This window comes from Engraulis encrasicolus, chromosome 19 (genome assembly GCF_034702125.1).
Source record: "Engraulis encrasicolus isolate BLACKSEA-1 chromosome 19, IST_EnEncr_1.0, whole genome shotgun sequence".
NCBI lineage: Eukaryota > Metazoa > Chordata > Actinopteri > Clupeiformes > Engraulidae > Engraulis > Engraulis encrasicolus.
In genome coordinates, this window is record NC_085875.1 from 32,706,816 (window position 1) to 32,726,641 (window position 19,826).

A 19,826-nucleotide genomic window follows, 5' to 3' on the forward strand; every position below is an offset into this window, starting at 1 on the left:
TGTGGGAGGAGGCGCTGCGTTTTGATTGGCTCGCTCCGCCCGCGCCCGGTGTCTGACACAAAAGCGCTGACAAACGACTTCGCTCTGGCCAGCACTTCAGAGAGTCCACTAATCTCATGTGGAGGTGTGTAAATTGTGTGGAGGAGAGCATAATACCTGTGTGTGTGTGTGTGTGTGTGTGTGTGTGTGTGTGTGTGTGTGCGCGTGTGCGTGTGCGTGTGCGTGTGCGTGTGCGTGTGCGTGTGCGTGTGCGTGTGCGTGCGCGCGCGTGCGTGCGTGTGTGTGTTAGCCATGGCTGCAAGAGGTGTTGAGTTCTATGTGTTCAGTTGAACTAGGCAATAGCGGGGGGAAGTTACAGCTAGGGAAGTAGCAGGGATGTGATATGGTTCAATAGTTATACTCACTTGGAGAACATGTTAAGAGCCAAAAGTGCAAAGTAGATGGGCTTACAGGCTGGAATATCAGGCAAACAGTCTTAAATGCAGTTTGATGAAGGGCACCAAAATGTTCAGTCATTGAAGCCAAATTTGTTAGCTCTGACCAGGACTATAAATTGACTTTTTTTCCTCGCTAAATACTTTGGCTAGTAGATGTTAAATCTTACTTATCAAACATACGTACCCCTACGAGTAAAAGTGGTTTCTATTTTTTCTATCGTTTTCTATTCTACCATCCAAACTGAATTTTCAGCAGCATTTGGCCAGTTGAGTGGGTGTTAATTTAGAGCCCTGGCCTTGACTCTGTCAGCCTGTTTCTTCTGTGTGTGTGTGCAGCTGAACCAGGCCCTGGCGGGGAAGTTTAACGCCCACGTGCACGTGGAGTACGAGTGGAGACTTCAGCACGAGGACCTGGACGAGAGCGACGAGGACCTGGATGAAAAGGTGTGGATATATAAGCATCCCCTGAGCCCATGCACTTAGCACTCACACTGAAATCCCCTTAGCTCCCCTTCAGTGTTTCTCTCATCATCGTGATAATGATTACCATTACCACCATTACTTCAACTATTCTAGACTAGTAGATAGTATATTAATACTAATGATAAATAATAATAATAATAATAATAATGATAAATTAGTGAGTACATTAATGATTAGCATATCATTACTAATATTGTAATATATTATGATGTGATTTTATATGGTGATGATATAATCAGGGAGACTGGATATTATACTCTAAGAATCTCTGATTATACTTAATTGATCATCGATCATATTCACAGTCAACGGTGATTGTGATTGGGTAAAGTCAGATGGAAACATTTCACAGCACCACTCCCGCTTGTGACAGTTCAATGCTCTGTTCAGTTCTCAGCTGTTCAACACCGTCTGTACAAAATTAGCATGAGGGCATGCTAGTAAAAGCCTGGTCACAGATTAATCCATTTCTGTTTATTGGCAGTTATTGATGTACAGTACGTAATTATGATCATGTAAATGGGATCACTGTTAGAAAGCATAGAAATTATATGAATCACATGTCCCACACACTCTAACTACATGGGCCATTCTACAAAATCGGTGCTTTAAGATGCCCCCATACCTTGTTCAAATCTGTAAATGTGTGTGATATTACATCCAGTGTTTTAAAAGTAAAAAAATATATACAATAACTTGAATTTTGACAAATTTTGACATGGAAAAGGTAGAATGGTCCACACAGAGACCTTTCGACCCCCTATTATACTGTTTCTGAACGGGGGCGGTAAAGCCCCCTAGGGGGCATTGGGGCTCCCTAGGGGGGTGTTGAGAGGTATACAGTTGAGAGGGGGCGGGGCTCAGTTGTCCTATTATATAACCTTTGACCCCTGCTTGTGTTGCCCTTGACAGCCCAGCCCCCACCGGCGAGAGGAGCGGCCGGTCAGCTGCTACACGCCAGGCTCCGCCCTGCAGCCCAGCCCCGCCTCCCTGGCGCGGGACGCCGCCAGCATGGTCAAGGACAAGCAGCGTGGCTTCGTGCCCAACTTGGTCAACAACGAGACCTACGGCACCATCGTCAACACCAATCCCGTGCCAGCGGGACAGCAGGGTGTGTCCATCTCCTCTGCGCCACCGCTGCCCCCGCGGAATATAGGTAGGACCCCATCTGATATGGCAGGGAGTCAGTCCCTCACCTGAAGTCAAAGTTTCAAGAACATTAAGATGTAGATATCTAATACTGCAGGGTCCTAGTAGTCCAGTCAATCTAGCTCAAAAAGGGCAAAACATGGGACAAATTGCAGTAATGGTGCATTAAACGTGATCCTTAAAGGTGCACCTTGTAAGGTGATGGGCGCATGGTAGCCAGAGTAAGTATTGCAACTATGCAGCTCATTGAAACTGTGCTGCCTGCTATTGCCGAATTTGACATTTTAATGAATCTTTTCTGAATAATAAACCAATATTTACTAGTATGACCAAAGCACAGTAAGTTTTGCAGCTAAAAATGTCTATTTCTGGAAATTCTAAATGCCGGACCATGGAGAAGATCCCCCTTTTCATATATAAAAAGTGCAATTTTCTTAGTCATATTGAAATACTTAGAGAATTTGATGGTGGTGGAAAGTATTTGTTTAAAAGGTTACATTTGTGAATGGGCAGCATGGATTCTGGAAATGAACAACTAAAAATGTTACACGGTGCACCTTGCAAACTTCGAGGAAGTTAAGTTAGTGAAGGGCATCTCCTGAAAGACAAACGTACCACGTGGGCTGTCCCATTTCTAGACCATTCAGTCTGAGGATAGTAAGTGTGTTTATAATCACGTCCCTTCTAGACTTGGTGACAGGGTGGAGTGGGCTTTGCTGACCTTGTTCCTCTGGAAAAAGTCCGTAACACCTAGTGCTGTAACAATATTATATCAAACCGAGAAATCGTGATGCACTGAGTCACGAGTCAAGGCTTTGTTACACATCAGTCCAGAAAACAACCACATGATATGAAGTGATAGTGCTTCAAAGCCTCAAATCATCATCATTATTATATTTTAAATGATTAGTGTCCTACCTATAAACTATCATATTTTTCTTCATAATTGTATTTTTATAATGTTGGCAAATGGGAAATCGTGGGGTGTATCGAACCGTAGATCGTGATACGAACCGAGTCGTGAGTTGGGTGTATCGCTACACACCATACCCACAAGAATCCAGTCTCCATAATGGAGTTTCTAATCTGTCTTCCCTCGTCTAATTACGGCATTGATTCCCAGCGCTCCACAACCAGCCTCTCCTCTCCTCTCCTCTCCTCAGCCTCTCCTCAGTCTCTCCTCTACCCTCCTCTCCTCTCCTTTGCTCTCATCTGCCCTGTATCCTCTCCTCTCCTATGCCCTGTCTCCTCTCCTCTCCTCTCCTCTCCTCTCCTCTCCTCTCCTCTCCTCTCCTCTCCTACTCTCCTTCCCTCTGCTCTCCTCTCATCACCTCTCCTCTCTCCTCCTCTCCTCTCTCCTCCTCTCCTCTCCTCTTCCTCTACCATGTCCCCTCTGCCCTACTTGTGGCCTCTGAGGTCTGCCTCTGGGAGTGAGGAGACAGGAGCTGGGGCGTTAGCAGCGGAGAGGAGAGGGAGAGGAGAGGAGACGGGGCAGAGGAGAGGAGAGGAGCTGGGTTGGGGCGTTAGCAGTAGAGTGCGGCTTGCTGCAGTCGCCCATTAATCTAGCCGACGGCTGACGGCGGCAGGCTGGTGGTGGGAAAGTGTTGCCCCAGAGGTTGGCTTCATGAAAACGTAGACGTCCATGATTGTTTTTGCCAATGTTCGGTTTTCACCCTGTGCTGCTCGTTGCTCCTCTGACACCCAGCTTGCGCATCACAGCACATCTCGTGTTATATAGCCAAACTGTTCTCAGCTTGAGTTCCCAGTGCATGGATCTCATCTTACCGGGTCTGAGATATGCCGCTACAGTACGTCAGAGATGCCCAACCCCACTTTTGATTGCCAACTGCATTTGCTTACAGCGTAGTATGATCGCCTTATCGAATTACAGTGTTGTTAGCTTAAGGCTGCATAAGACAACTGTCATATTCTAAGGAAACACGGTTTACTCTTTTGGTCCTTCGAGCAGGATTCTTCCAAGGCAGAGTGCTGATGTGATCACACCTCAGTTCAACAACCTCTCACACAGTCTTTCTCTCACGCACAAATAGTATTTTATTACAGCACTCTTTTCAGCAGACAATTCATCTTTGTCAGGGTCTTCGCCTGAGCAGTCATACTTTTTCCACCTTTTAAGGCTGGTTGGATTAATATAAGTAAGGCCCAGTGTGGGATGTCCCCAGGCCTTCTCTCTCTTCTCTTCTATTGTGAGAGGATCCTGTGGCTAACAGCGTGAAGGGCTGGGCCAATTTGTTTAAGAATAGAGCGGCGGGCCTCTCCTCTCCCGTGCTCTTGTTTAAGAGGCGTCCCCCTGGCCGTAATGGAATTAGGATCCTAATGGGCTGGAGTGCTGTGGAGGGCCGGCTCGTGCTCTCTCTCCTTCTCTCTGTATCTCTGTCTCTGTCTCTCGCGCTCTCTCTCTCTCGCTCTCTCTCGCTCTCTCGCTCTCTCGCTCTCTCGCTCTCTCTCGCTCTCTCGCTCTCTCGCTCTCTCTCACTCTCTCTCTCGCTCTCTTGCTCTCTCTCACTCTCTCTCGCTCTCTCTCGCTCTCTTCTGTCTCCCCTGTCTCCCTCTCTCTCTGTATCTCATTCTACACCTCTTGCTCTCACCCTCTTTTTCTCTTTTCCTCCTGACTCTATCTCTCCATCTCTTATCTCTATCTCTATCACTCTGTCCTCTCTCTCTATCGCTCTGTCCTCTCTCCCTCCCTCTATCTCTCTTGGAGACACTCCAATATTCCTGAGAGGATGGAGTGGAGTGAAGTATCTCTGAATAGCCTCTCTTTCTTTTTTCTTCCTGACTCTATCTCTCCATCTCTTACTGTATCTCTATCTCTATTGCGCTGTACTCTCTCCCTCCCTCTATCTCTTCTGGAGACACTCCAATATTCCTGAGAGGATGGAGTGGAGTCGAACATCTCTCTTGTAGCCTCGTGGTTGTTGTGTGTGTGTGTGTGTGCGTGTGTGTGTGTGTGTGTGCGTGTGGGGTGGTGGTGGTGGTGGGGGGGGGGGGGGGGTGTTGCAGTTGCTGCATAGCTCAGCTTAGCTCCTCTCAGCTTGCGATGGTCTTTATTGATTCCCTTAAAGAGATGGCCACTTCATCAGTATTCAGCACCACCTGCTTACACTCCTCCTCCTCCTCCTACTCCACTTCCTCCTCCTCCTCCTCCTCCTCCTCCTCCTATCTCTCACTCCGTCTCTGTCTCTGTGTTCTGTCCATTGCTCTTTTCCTCTCCTGTCTTGCTCTACACTCCTCCTCCTCCTCCTCCTACTGTATCTCTCACTGTGTCTCTGTCTGTCTCTGTGTTCTGTCCATCGCTCTTTTCCTCTCCCTGTGTTCTGTCCATCGCTCTTTTCCTCTCCCGTCTTGCTCCGCTGCTTCTCTTTCTCTCTCACACTCAATCTTTCTTGTCCATGTTTTACTGCCTCATTGCTGTCTCGGTTTCGTGATGGAGACCATCTTTACTTTGCAAAAGGCGTGTGCTACAGTACATAAGAAAATTTTATCTAAATCCTTGACTTCCTGTCCCTCTATTTCTCTCTCTCTCTCTCTCTCTCTCTCTCTCTCTCTCTCTCTCTCTCTCTCTCTCTCTCTCTCTGTCTCTGTCTCTCTCTCTCTCTCTCTGTCTCTCTCTCTCTCTCTCTCTCTCTCTCTCTCTCTCTCTCTCTCTCTCTCTCCCTCCCTCTGCAGGTCAGCTGGCTGTGATGGGTGGCCTGGTCCAGACCGGCTCGGCGGGTTGGAAGCCGGGCTCCAAGGACCTGTCAGGCCGCCAAAGGACCTCGTCTGACCCCCCCAACATGCACCCGCCTGTGCCCCCCATGCGCCTCACCTCCAACACCAGTCAGTGGAACACATGCTCCGACACACACACACACACACACACACACACTCCCTCTCTCTCTCTCTCTCTCAGACACACACACACACACGCTTTTCTGCCCTCTTCCTTTACGTCTGTCACTCCTGCTGCTCCATCTTTTTTCCCCATGTCCTTTCATTCATCCCCTCTCTCTCTTTTCTCACTGTGTCTTTCTGTATTCACTTCATTGCTCTCCCTCCCTCCCACTCTTTCTATGCATATAACTAAACAGAACAGAACAGAAAAGCATGCGCGCAAGCGTACACACACACACACACACACACACACACACAGACACACACACACACACACACACACACACACACACACACACACACACACACACACACACACACACACACACACACACACACACACACACACACACACACACACACACACTGTGTTTCTATTTACAGTATAACTGGTCAAATGTGCAAATGTGAGCATTAGAACACTGACATGTTGCTCTGTGGAGTCTGTTCTCACTCACAGTCTCTCTCTCAGCATCTTTTACACTCTCATTCTGTCAATCATTCCCCTCCACACCGCTGCAGTGTTAATGATTAATGAACCCCTGGGCGGGTTGTAAGACCAGTATTGTAGTTGACTGGGTAAATGCGGTGTTGTGTTGTGTTGTGTTGCCCATTCAATGGGATGTGTGTGTGCAAGACAGGGTTACATGACCTTTAATGGTGGCCCGTTGGTAATACATTTGTGTAACATTTTCCATTGCAGTTTTGGTGGAATCTGGTTGTACAAATGTTTATGTAACGTTAGGCCTTGGTTATAACTATTTTAAAGTATTTCAAGTCGTTGTAATAGCTTATTGTTTTCAAAAAAATCTTTTTTTTATCCGTTAGCGTATGAATACAGCAGACAGTGCCATGAGGTAGTTTGGGCACCCTTTTGGAAAATCATTACATCGATTTATATTCTTCTATGTTCGTTTGCATTAACTCATTGTTGAATTTTGATCAGTGCAGTGCAAACACTGTCCTGCTGGAAAGTCCAGACTCTGCTCAGCTTTAATTTTGTGACTGACACTTGTCCATTCTTTTGAAAAATATACTATTTGAAAAGAATTAGTGAGGCCCTCAACTGTAATACGTTTTACAGTGTGTATGCAAGCCACACAGATCTATAGCAGGGTATGCTTTAGGCCTGAGGTCATAGAATTGTATGTGCATTTTTTTTGCCATGTCCACCTCCCATTATTAAGGTCAAATAACTCTAGCTCAGTCTCATCTGACCACACTATGATTTCCCAAAATGCTTTTAGCTTGTCCAGATAAGCTTTCTGCATAAGTTTAACAACTTATTTCTGATGGATACACAGGAAAGCCTTTTTAAGCTTCACCCATCCGATGAGCTTTTGCCTTGTCAAAAGTATACGCGGAAGGACCCATGTCGAAGTCTGCACTATCAACAGCTATGGTCTTGTAGTTCTATGGAGGTGTTCTGTAGTGTGCCTGTTACCATCCTTACCATCCTAACCATGCCTTTTTAACAATTTTTCAACAAACTCAATTTTCCTTTCATGAGGACCATTCCTGTGGCTTTCCATGCTTTCCACTCAAATGGATTTCCATTTCTGGCTGTGAAGAAACATTGTCCAAGACTTCCAGATTACTTTGTCTATCTTTCTCGTTATTCATTATCTTTGTGTGAAGTCTGCAAAGAGTTGTTAAGAGCCCACTATATTGCCACTCTCCAAGACAGATCTTAGGACAAGCCTAGTCTGCTATTATATACGATAAATAACATTTTAATGACCAATCACATCTGTCTTGGTGACTGAAGGGATTCCAAAGTCATTAAAACCAGTTTGTGCTGCAAAGGTGAGCTCTACTTCATATTAATAGTAAACCTTCTTTGGGGTGCACATATTTATGCACTAACCTTTTTTTGTTTAAATCCACATCCACATTGTTTCTGTAACATCTATTAAAATATTTCCACTGCTGAAATGTTTCTCTTTCCCTACAGTATAACATATGTTAAAATGGAGTTGCTACTTTAAAAGCTCAACGAGAAATAAACCATTGTAATGATTTTCCAAAAGGGTGCCCAAACTTTCTCATGGCACTGTAAATGTAAAAAAAAACCATTGTTACAGGTGCGTTTTAGAAATCTCCACTTGCGACTTGTTTTGATTAAAAAATATCCATTCTATGGGGATAGTGTTGTTGAAATGTTTGTGTAATGTTTTTTTATATGGCAGTAGTGTTGTTAAAGCACTTTTGTAATGTTATTTTTCTTTTTTTCTGTGGCAGTTGTGGGCAACCCTACAGTGGGGAAGAGTGTTAGTGTGATAGAGTCCGTGAGCATGCCCAAGACGGGACAGGGCAACCGAGGACAGGGGACATCATCTGGGTAAGGAGGACACACACACACACACACACACACACACACACACACACACACACACACACACACACACACACACACACACACACACACACACACACACACACACACACACACACACACACACAAACACAAACACAAACACACACATACGGACACACACATACGGACACTCACATACGGACACACACATACACGGACACACACATACACGGACACACACATACACGGAAACACACACACACGGAAAAACACACACATACACATAGAAACACACACACACGCAAACATTCACACACACACGGAAGCACACACACACACACACACACAATTTGCCAACAGCTAACAGGTCTTCTGCTGGCACTAGACTTTAAAAAGCTAATATACATTGCTGCCTTGCTCAGGGCCCGAGAGTGGTCTTACAGTTGAGTAGCTTTATTAAGGTGCAGTCATCCAGTGCATTGCTGAGCTGTGCGGTGCAGTGCAGGAGTTATATATCCTCTCTGGTGTGGAGCTGTGAGGGCCACGGGGACTCCCTCCATAATGGAGGATGGTGTTGTGTTGTGTTGGGAGGGTAAAGGACTGCTGTTGTGTAATGTAGGATGGTGTTGTGTTGTGTTGGGAGGGTAAAGGACTGCTGTTGTGTAATGTAGGATGGTGTTGTGTTGTGTTGGGAGGGTAAAGGACTGCTGTTGTGTAATGTAGGATGGTGTTGTGTTGTGTTGGGAGGGTAAAGGACTGCTGGTGTGTGTCAGTGCCATCTATTCAGCCCCTTCTGAAGTCACTAGTGCATGGAGCACGCACGCAGGCACTCAAGCACACATGCACACACACACACTCACACACACACACACTCACACACACACAAACACACTCACACAAACACACTCACTCGCACATGCACACGCATGCACACATACTCACACGCACGCACGCACTCACATACACTCACACACACACACACACACACACACACACACACACACACACACACACACTCACTTGCACATGCACATACACACACACACACACACACACACACACACACACACACACACACACACACACACACACACACACACACACACACACTCACTCGCACATGCACACACACATGCACATACACACACACACTCACTCGCACATGCACACACACACACACACACACACACACACACACACACACACACACACACACACACACACACACACACACACACACACACACACACACACACACACACACACACACACACACACACACACTCATGCCTGCATGCACATGCATATGCATGGACAAAAGCCACACCAATATACTATGGACAGGCACAAATGGTTGTGCGTGCATTCACAAGGATGAAAACGCATGGACTCACACGCATGTACTTATACACACATGGTCATGCTTGCATTCACAGGGGCAAATACACACACACACACACACACACACTCACACACACACACACACACACACACACACACACACACACACACACACACACACACACACACACACACACACACACACACACACACACACACACACACAAAGAGTGTGCTTATAGTAGCCCAATGCCCTGACATCACTTTCCTCTTCAACAGCATTCATATGGGAGAAAGTGTGTGTGTGTGCGTGTCTGTGTGTGCGTGTGATATTGTGTGTGCGTGCCTGTGTCAGATCATGTGAGTGCATCCCCAAGCCACAAACCCAAAGATAACCTCCGTTCCCTTCTGTTCTTGTCGCCTCCCAGCATGGACAAATACAACAAAGGATCCTCAGCTCATTCGGGCCCCATCGAGAGACCAGGTAGATGCCAGAGAAACTTGTTCAACTGTAAGTTCTTCATCCACCATCCCATCCCATCACCGCCTTCCACACCATAGGGTTCAATAGAATATTCTAAAGTGCATGAAATCTCTCTTTGGCTTCACTGTAAATGGTAATGGGAAATGGACTGCGTTTATACAGTGTCTTTCCACTCCTTCGAGCACTCAAAATGATTTACATTGTATACACATCACACCCATTCACACATTTACACCCCGGTGGCAGTGGCTGTCACGCAGGGAGGGTACCACCACCCTGCCACCAGGAGCAATTTGGGGTTAAGTATCTTGCTCAAGGGTGGGATCAGGGTCAGAGCGGGGCTCAAACCTGCAACCCTCTGGTTGCCAAACAGGCTCCTCTACCTCCTGAGCCACCACCGCCCTAGTTCTATGGCACTATATGAAAATAAGAAGGAACCTCTATGGGCACATTTGAAAATTGACCATCTTGAAAGTGTTTTTGGCCTCCAAAATGGTATCAGATCATGAACCTATTATAGAGTATTAGGGGTGTCAAACTCAAATTGACTGAGGGCCAAAATCAAAATCTGGAACGAAGTCGCGGGCCGAACTCAACTATTATTTATAAAAATGGACTAAAATTATGCATTCATGCACTTCATACTCATGCTTAACTTTCACATACACTCTTTCCCATCATATTTGTATGTTCAAATGTGTCTGCACATCCTGTGATATAGCAAATTTCAGTTCAAGTTGTGTTATGCTGTACATTGATGGTGTATGTGGGCCAACTGTAATACACATTTGAAATGATCTCACGGGCCGAATAAAATGGCTCCGCGGGCCAAATTTGGCCCCCCGGCCTGAGTTTGACATCCCTGCATAGAATATTTGGTGAACATCCATTTACCTGTTCAAAAGTTATCAAGCAAACAAAAAAACAAAAAAACACAAAGGGACATATGGTGACATGAAAAGGGACATGGAGGGACATCAAGTGGAAATATTCATTCCATTACACATAAGCATACTCAGCTCATCACATTCTCCCTCCCTCCCTCCCTCCCTGTGTGTCCACATCATACCCCAGCAAGCATACACATCATATACAAGTACACTAGTCCCATCCCCATCCCCATCCCCACCACTAGTCCCATCCCCATCCCCATCCCCATCCCCATCCCCATCTCCACCACTAGTCCCATCCCCATCCCCATCCCCATCCCCATCCCCATCCCCATCTCCACCACTAGTCCCAGCCCCATCCTCATCCCCATCCCCACCACTAGTCCCATCCCCATCCCCATCTCCACCACTAGTCCCATCCCCATCCCCATCCCCACCACTAGTTCCAACCCCATCCCCATCTCCACCAGGGGAAAAGAATAATAAACACCCACATCCGTTGTTATTTTTTGGGTGCACCCCCCCTCTCCTCCCCTCATCTCTTGCAAAACCACAGAGGTCCCCTAACCACCTCTGCTACCGTCTGAGAGGAGGGTGTGGGTGGGTGGGTGGTTGGGTGTGGGGGCAAATCATGGAAATTGGCCCTGTGTTTTCACTCGTGTGTCATTTCCTTACGTTTTTTTCCCCTTCCTTCTTTCTTTTTTTCCGCACAGCTAAGGAAGTTCCCGGCCCCCAGAACACCATTAGCCAATCGCTGCCCCCGGCTCCCGTGCCAAGGAAACCCTCGTACTCGGTGAGTGGCTAGAGGATGGCGGCTGGATGGTGGGTGGGTGTTTGGGCAGGTGGTGCAGATGACTGCCCATCTGTGCTTCTGTGGGTACTGTAAGGTGTGTGTGTGTGTGTGTGTGTGTGTGTGTGTGTGTGTGTGTGTGTGTGTGTGTGTGTGTGTGTGTGTGTGTGTGTGTGTGTGTGTGTGTGTGTGTGTGTGTGCGCGTGTTCCTGCACAATTGTGTGTATGTGTGTGTGCGTGCTTGCACAATTTTGGGTGCGTGCATGTGTGGGCCTACACAATTGTCTATGTTTGTGTGTGCATATGGTTGCGTTTTAGAGAGACGCTAATGTGCCCGGCCAGATCAATAAACTTTGTTCATAAGGTAAAACTAAGATGGAGGAAATGACCTAAATTGCACAGTGTCAACTCGTGTGTGAAGGGAATAGCACCTGGTGTGCAAGGGGTGTGGATCAGAGTATTTTCCATGTCATGTCATTGCAGTGCACTGTCGCATTCTGGGTGTATATTTCCACTCATACTTAATGGACATCCAGTAGAGGCATGTATAGGCACAGGACTCAGAGCGAGGTGAATGTGTATGAGTGTAACAGTAAAGGCCTTGTCCTCCAAGGCACCAGGTGCACTGCTCTTTCAAGACTTCCAGAGTGACTGAATTGGAAAAGATGGAAGCTAGATTAAATAGGCAGGAGATGAAATGGAGGTTGGGCTGTGCTGTAGACCGTGTCTTACATCATGGAGCTATACTATAATACTATTACTTACTCTCCTGAGATACGTGTATATACTGCTCTCTCCTCATTGCTCACTTCATTATTTCTTTCTCTTTCTCTTTGTCATTTTATTTCTCTTTGTTTTTTATTTCTCTCACACACACACACATACATTCCCTCATTTTCACTCACTCTCTCACTCATGTTCACAAACACACATCTTTCTCTGTATCTTTTCTCCATCTCCATCACACATGCATACATCTCACACTCCTTCACTCACTTCATTAGAAGCAGAAGCCTAAGCGGGTGAAGGCGCTCTACAACTGTGTAGCGGACAACCCGGACGAGTTGACGTTTACGGAGGGAGAGGTGATCGTGGTGGACGGGGAGGAGGACCAGGAGTGGTGGGTGAGTATCTAGCCTGATTATCATCGACTTTCAAATCTCTTCGAGACTTGGTCTGACCAACAGCATAATAACAATGAACAATTCCCAAAGGGCATGGTTGACCCGCCTCCCTTGGTTTGCTACTGGTTGTTTGCTTCCCGCCAAAGTGGGAGGAGTTCCCATTTTTTCGGGAGCTCAGAAACTATATTGAATTGCTCTTGGCCTGACTAGAAGCGACGCTGAAGGTGTTGTGAAACTAGGAGGGCACGGCCTGGCTAGTGAGTAGCAGCCTTTTCATACAGTCAAAAATGGGTGCACTGTGTAGGATGGTGGCCAGAGTAGGTATTGCAACTATGCTCATTGAAACGGTGTTGCCTATTGCCAAATTTGATCTCACGAAGTAATGAACTAATATTTAGTATTATGCCGCTAAAATATATATTTGTGGAAATTAAAAAAATGGAGGACATGGAGAAAATCCACCATGTAGGAAAAGTGCATTTTTCCCAGTCATAATGAATACTGAGAATTTGATGTTGGTGGTAGGTATTTGTGGAAAAGGTAACATTTGTGAATGGGAAGCATGGAAATAAACTATATATAATATATTACACAGTGCACCTTTAAAAAATCAACAATAAAATAACACATTTACATTGCCAAAAGCCAATTATCATCTGGTGTGCTGTGTAAATAGGGTTTCAATCATCTTGCCATGTTGTTCTGGGTTGTGCAAAGTTCATGCAAAACAAGCAGTGGGAAAGGGCTTTAGAGGCTTTATTTTGACTCAGAATCAATAAGGTGTTGTACCACTATTTCATCCTTGTATGCTTAGTCCATGGACAAGCACAAATACTGTTATCTCCCATTAAATTGGTGTTCTGGTGTTGTCTACCTAAATGTTAAGCTGTTCAAACCATCACAATGGTCATGGGTGGTTACATTTGTCCAGAAGGACTCGTGGTGGTGTGTGCATTCCAATATGCGTACTTCCGTCCTCCTTGTGCTTGTGGCCTCATCCCGTCTCCTGACCCCTCCTCCATGGAGAAAACAATTAAGTTTCCCAACTGTCAGCCTAGCCACAACAACTTTTGGGGGGACTGTTCTTCATTCACCATCCCAATTGCAAATGAGAAAATGTCATTAGAATTGTGCTTTTGCAAGATATTGAATTCATTTTCTGTCGTCAGTGGCATCATCATGCGGTCACAAGCAGGCAAGTGAGCAAGGGAGGACGGAAGTCCGTAGATTGGAATCCACCCAGTCTCTCATACAGCACTGATGGGGTCTCCATCGGTGCCTTGAGCCCTAGTCACCCCCTCCCCCTCCACTCCTCCCCCAATGCAGCCAATAACTGTGGTCATCCATCAGTGACTATGCCCCCGACATACCAGCGCCTGTAAATGAGCTTCACTCCCACTCCACTACTGTAGCTGAGAGACTGCGTGTGTGCGTGCATACAAGTTTTTTTTTTTGTATGAAGGCAAGGGGTGAGAATGATGGGTTTTTTTATATGTGTGTGGGTGTCTGTCTGTCTGTCTGTCTGTCTCTGTCTCTGTCTCTGTCTCTGTCTCTGTCTCTGTCTATGTCTATGTGTGTGTTCGTGTTTGTGTGTGTGCGGGATTTGTATGGAGGTGTATATGGGGTTGCTGCACTGTAGTCTGCTAATGGTCTGTCTGTGTCCAGTGTGTGTTTGGCTGTGGGAGAGAGAGGCCTGAGGGCAGCATGGATGATGCCAGGAGGGCGGGGTGGCTCACACGTGCTCCCAGCAATATGACCTCATTCTGGGCCACCGTCCCACTCCGCTTCCTTCCTCTCCTCTGTCCTGCCCTCTCCGCTCCGCTCTCCTCTCCTCTTCTTGCTTCCTTCCTCTCCATTCTCCTGGTCTTTCTGCACTCCTCTCACCTCTCTTCCTTCCTCTCCTTTCCTTACCACCCCACAGCACTCTTCGCTCTCCTCCCCTTTCCACTCTCCTCTGCTCTCCTCTCCTCTCCTCTGCTCTCCTTCTCCTCTCCTCGTATCCTCTCCTCTCCTCTCCTCTCCTCTCCTCCCCCTCTCTCCACTCCTCTCCCCTCCTCTCCTCTCCTCTCCTCTCCTCTCTTCTCTTCTCTTCTCTTCTCTTCTCTTGTCTTCTCTTGTCTTGTCTTGTCTTCTCTTCTCTTCTCTTCTCTTCTCTTCTCTTCTCTTCTCTTCTCTTCTCTTCTCTTCTCTTCTCTTCTCTTCTCCTCTCGCTTCCTCTCCACTCATCTCTACTTTTTCGCTTCTCTTTTGTTCCTGTGTCAAAGCAGAGCAGCTGGGTTCTCTTTTCTCTTTTAACCTCTCTCCCTCCCCCTCTTTTCATCTATGCTAGCTACGTATTTCTGCTGTGGCATTTTCACATGACTTCACTTGAGTTGACAAAAACAACCTGGTTTCTGCCTCAGCTCACCAATTGGACTCCTGCCACAAGTATACTCTCAGTTTTGTCTGTGAAGGGTGTTTTAAAAGCACTTGGTCAAATTATAAATAAACAATATTGTTTTGACTAAAGCTCCCTTTAACACCCTTAACAAAAAGAATCCTTGAAAAGGAAATAAAAGAGGTCGCTGGGGGGCCGCTCCCGATGGCACCGATGAGCAATGGCCGTACAGTTGTAGGACTTCTGGGATAGCAAAGTAACCATCGTTTTCCTACTGCAAATATGAACAAACATATTAAATTGTCCGGGTACTGTGTACCTCTACGCCCTACGGGTATTTGGATGTACGTACAACATAGAAGGCAAACTTATTTTTAGGGACTTTTGGATGCACCCCTAGGGCATATGCACACTCCCGTCCTCCACTTGTGCTTGTGGCCTCACCTAGCCAGCTGGCCCTTACATATGTAGAAAACAATAAAGCTTCCCAGCTGTCAGCCTAGTCACAACAACTTTTTGGGGGACTGTTTTTCATTCACCATTCCAATTGCAACTGAGAAAGCAACATTAGCTTTTGTGAGCTATTGAGATATAATGCTGTTGTCAGTGGTGTCATCACTCATGTTATGAGGCCACAAGTACAAGTAGAGGACGCAAGGTCACATATTGGAACGCACCACTAGAGTCATATCTATGGAGGCAATAGACATATGGTGCATGTTGATGACATCATGAAGGCAATAGCCGTATGGTGCATGTTGATGACATCCTGGAGGCGATAGGCATATGGTGCATGTTGATGACATCATGGAGGCGATAGGCATATGGTGCATGTTGATGACATCATGGAGGAGATCGACGTACAGTATGGTGCATGTTGATGACATCATGTCCTGTGTGTTTCTCCATTCTCCAGCTGGGCCACATTGAAGGGGAGCCAATGAGGAGGGGCGCCTTCCCCGTCACCTTCGTGCTCTTCATATCGGACTGACACGCGGGGGGTCACGGACGCTGAGCCACGCCGATGAGGTCAATCACGCGCTCGTCTGCCAAGATGGTCTTCCCTCTTCGCCGTCTTCATAATCAGCATAGTCATCGTCATCAGTGTCAAGGACCCCCCCCCTCCCCTGCAACACACCCCAAAGTGTGACAATGTGACTCTATAAAGCTTGTGTCATGACCTTACGTAAACTTGCGTACTTCCCTTAGGAATATCCTGTCGTCATCATCATAATCTCTGTAGAGCAAGTTCTTGACACACTTGGAACATGTTTTTTTCCCCTTTTCTTCCAACCATGGCGAAAAACGTAGGGAGAGTAAAAAGTAGTCTGTGACTTTAGCAATAAATGCACTTTTGACTTATTTATCCTAACTGAAACATTGGAGGAAGAATGTTAACATTATGAAGAGGTTGTTCAGAAGTGAATCTGTACAGAAACATTTTTTTTTCCTGAAATGGGGACAGAAGAAAACTAATGTAAAACTCTCTTACTAAAATATCTCTATACATACCTTGTGAAACGTTACAGTAGAGCTGTTGGCCGACATTCCATATATGGCATGTTTTTATCTTATTTTTAATTGTTTGTTTTTTTATTTCCTGGTAAGGTGAAACGCTATTGTTGCTGAATTCCCTATGAAGACACTGGGTGTGTGGGATTGTACAGTGAGCGAGCGAGGGAGGGAGGGAGGGTGGGAAGGGAGGCAGGTCTTCTATATGGTGCTAACCCAGGGCTATTCCAGAAGTCGTCCCATGGGGGCGCTGTGCTGTCCCCATTTCTAGGCAACCCCCTCAGTGAAACAGGCAAGCAGGAAGGCAGGAGCTGGGTATAAATAAGGCCTGTGCGGATCACACCTGGGAGGGCACAGGCTGCTGTAGGGAGAAAATGGAGATGAGCCGGAAGGTGTGCGTGCGCGCGTGCGTGTGTGTGAGAGACCGTTAGGGAAAGGCTGGAGGCCATCGTGCGTATTAAGAGTAAAGATTAATATTTCTCATAGTCTGGGGCAGAAAAGTATGGGGAAATGCATTGTGGGGGAGTCATTGGGTGTGTAGCAGAGGGAACGTTTTTTTTTTAAAGACTGTCAGGAAAAGATGTGGAAAACGTCTGTCTTGCGTGTCCAAGAGAGAGACTGAAAGGAGCCCATATATCGGAAAGATTTTTAAGAATTTAAAAAAAATGGTTAATTTTGCTTTTTATTTATTTGTATTATGTTAAAAGTGGCAGGTGTAACCAAATTGGAGCTACAATGAGTTGATGTAATTGGGTCAGGCTTGATGCTTCAGTTACTTCAGTGCAATGTGTATGGATGCCGACATTGAGGGGGGGACAAAGGGGTCATTTATCCCAGGCCCAGGGAGAGTAGGAGCCCAGAATTGGGTCCTCATTACCTTCCATGTGTTGGATGAGGGGGCCCGTCGCATGACTTTGTCCCGGGCCCCGTCAAAGTTGTCAGCGGCCCTGGCTGTGTGTGTGTGTGTGTGTGTGTGTGTGTGTGTGTGTGTGTGTGTGTGTGTGTGTGTGTGTGTACACTGTACTGTGCAGCTGGTGCCAGTGTTGTGTCTGGAAGCTCCTGCTCTGATGGTGAGCTGCAGGGGTCACCTTACACAGATTCGGCTCCCACTTTCATTACATAATGTTTCGACCTGTGCTGTCTTTGTGTCACACCTGTGACACAGAGCTTTCAGGTGACATGAATGAAGACCGCACAGGTTGAAAGATTGTGTAATAAAACTGGGAACAGTGTCAGTGTGCTGTGATTCATTTCACTTTACTTGATGCAACTTTGATCCAGCACCTGATCTCCAGCACCCGATGTGTATGCACACCTAACGCTACAACAGGGCCTTCTTCCCAGAATGCAGCAGTCTGCCCCTCTGCCTTGGGCACAGCTGGCCAGGATGTCCGCAGCATTATTTGCAGCACTGAGCGCTACTACCCCCCTCCTTCATTTATAAGATCTCATTACCATGTAGAGCAGACTTGCAGCGCTTTGAAAAAATACACATCTGCTATCCTCAGGGTGGCACAATAATGTCTCTCTATCATGTGGGGTTGTTGTTCTAGAAATATCCCATGTTGCAAAGCCACCCAAAGCTCCTTGCCTCCCAGTTTGGGCCCAGATCCACTCCCTACCCAAGTAGTGCAGACTGGCGAGCACTGGTTAATTACAACCCCCCCAACCTGGTGGGTTGGGAGTCGAACCGGCAACCTTTGAGTCTGACGCCATAACTGCTTACCCATGACTGCCCTTACCCAAGACTGTGTGGGGAAAACAGACATTTAGGCCCTATGAAAGAAAATGGTTTCAAGCCCATGTTGTGATTGACAATATTAGTCTTGTCCCTTCCAATTCTGTTCTCTTACTATGATTGTAACTCCCCAATTATGCTATTGGCTACACAGCCTGTCTGTTACACAGCGCTTGTTCCTATTGGACCACACCTCTGTGAAAAATCAGCTTGTGCCTCTAACCCTTTAGACATGTTGGCCTCTCTTACCCTGGGATTTGTAATGTAAATCGTAAAAGGCTTCCTGCCATTTTGTACAGTGGGCATGGTCTTCCATTTTTGTTTTTCTTTTCTTTGACCCTCCACTCTTTCTGTCTCTCCCATGTGCTCAATTCATTGTTAACCTTTTTTTTTCTTTTCAGTCATCGCACCCAACCTCTACTGCCAAAGTAGATGTGTCGTCGTCATCATGGAATACCGCTAACAGAGCATTTTATATGAAGAACTTGATTTTGGTTGCAGAGCAACCTCTATAGAATGTCTTATAAATATTATATTATGTATACAGTTTAATGAACTGTCCGTGTAGCAAGAGAAGGAATTTTGTGACTATGAACTACAGGAGACTGTAATCTGTTGGGTTGGGTGGGATTGCGTCGGGGTGGGGGTGGGTTGGGGATACTGTGGATGTGGTGTGTGGCCACACCCAAGCACATCTCGGTGGACAAAAAAAAGGACTGGAATTGTAAATAGAAATGTATACTTTTTTGTGTATATTTAAATGTGAACAGAACTAAATGTCATGACTCCTCCAGGTCATGGTGAGCAGGGTGGGCCACGCAAGCCTGTTGTGTGTGTTTGTGTAGGCCTCTCCCCAGTGTACACTTAAACAGACAAAGACAAACAAGCTACAGTATACCTACCATTCACATCCATATAGTGTGGATCACTGCATCGATTCTTAATATATTGTCCAAATAAATGGGAAACTGGAACTGAAACCAAGTGATAACCAGTGTGCAACTTGTCTTCCTTTCTTCCTCTGCATTGCAAATGTATTGAATAGATATGATTTATTGAAATGATATGATGTCCTCCTGATACACCACTCTCAAAAATGCATAGCCTACAGTGTTTGGCATTGGGGTTTTTTTTAGCATTTGCATTTAGCTCAGCGGTGGGCAGTTATCAATTATTTTGCCTCAAGGGCTACATAATGTTCAGAATGTTGAGTAAATGGCCAGATGTTGCATACAACTAATGTATGCTGCTGACTTACATTATTTTCGACAAGTATTTAATTCCTGAACA

General features: G+C 46.2%; 1 protein-coding gene across 3 annotated transcripts in view; it reads left to right on the forward strand.

Moving 5' to 3' along the window:
- asap2a (ArfGAP with SH3 domain, ankyrin repeat and PH domain 2a) overlaps window positions 1-16,959 on the forward strand; it is a 97,238-nt gene extending 80,279 nt beyond the window's left edge. For 2 of the 3 annotated variants that reach the window (XM_063184136.1, XM_063184138.1), the window contains exons 21-28: window positions 774-881; window positions 1,833-2,076; window positions 5,760-5,909; window positions 8,205-8,304; window positions 10,050-10,132; window positions 11,709-11,788; window positions 12,790-12,909; window positions 16,203-16,959. In XM_063184136.1, coding sequence (XP_063040206.1) covers window positions 774-881; window positions 1,833-2,076; window positions 5,760-5,909; window positions 8,205-8,304; window positions 10,050-10,132; window positions 11,709-11,788; window positions 12,790-12,909; window positions 16,203-16,277 — 960 coding nt within the window. In that variant the 3' untranslated portion in view covers window positions 16,278-16,959. The remainder of the gene's footprint in view (window positions 1-773; window positions 882-1,832; window positions 2,077-5,759; window positions 5,910-8,204; window positions 8,305-10,049; window positions 10,133-11,708; window positions 11,789-12,789; window positions 12,910-16,202) is intronic. The other variant, XM_063184137.1, reaches the window with a different exon arrangement.
- Window positions 16,960-19,826: the final 2,867 nt, after the last annotated feature.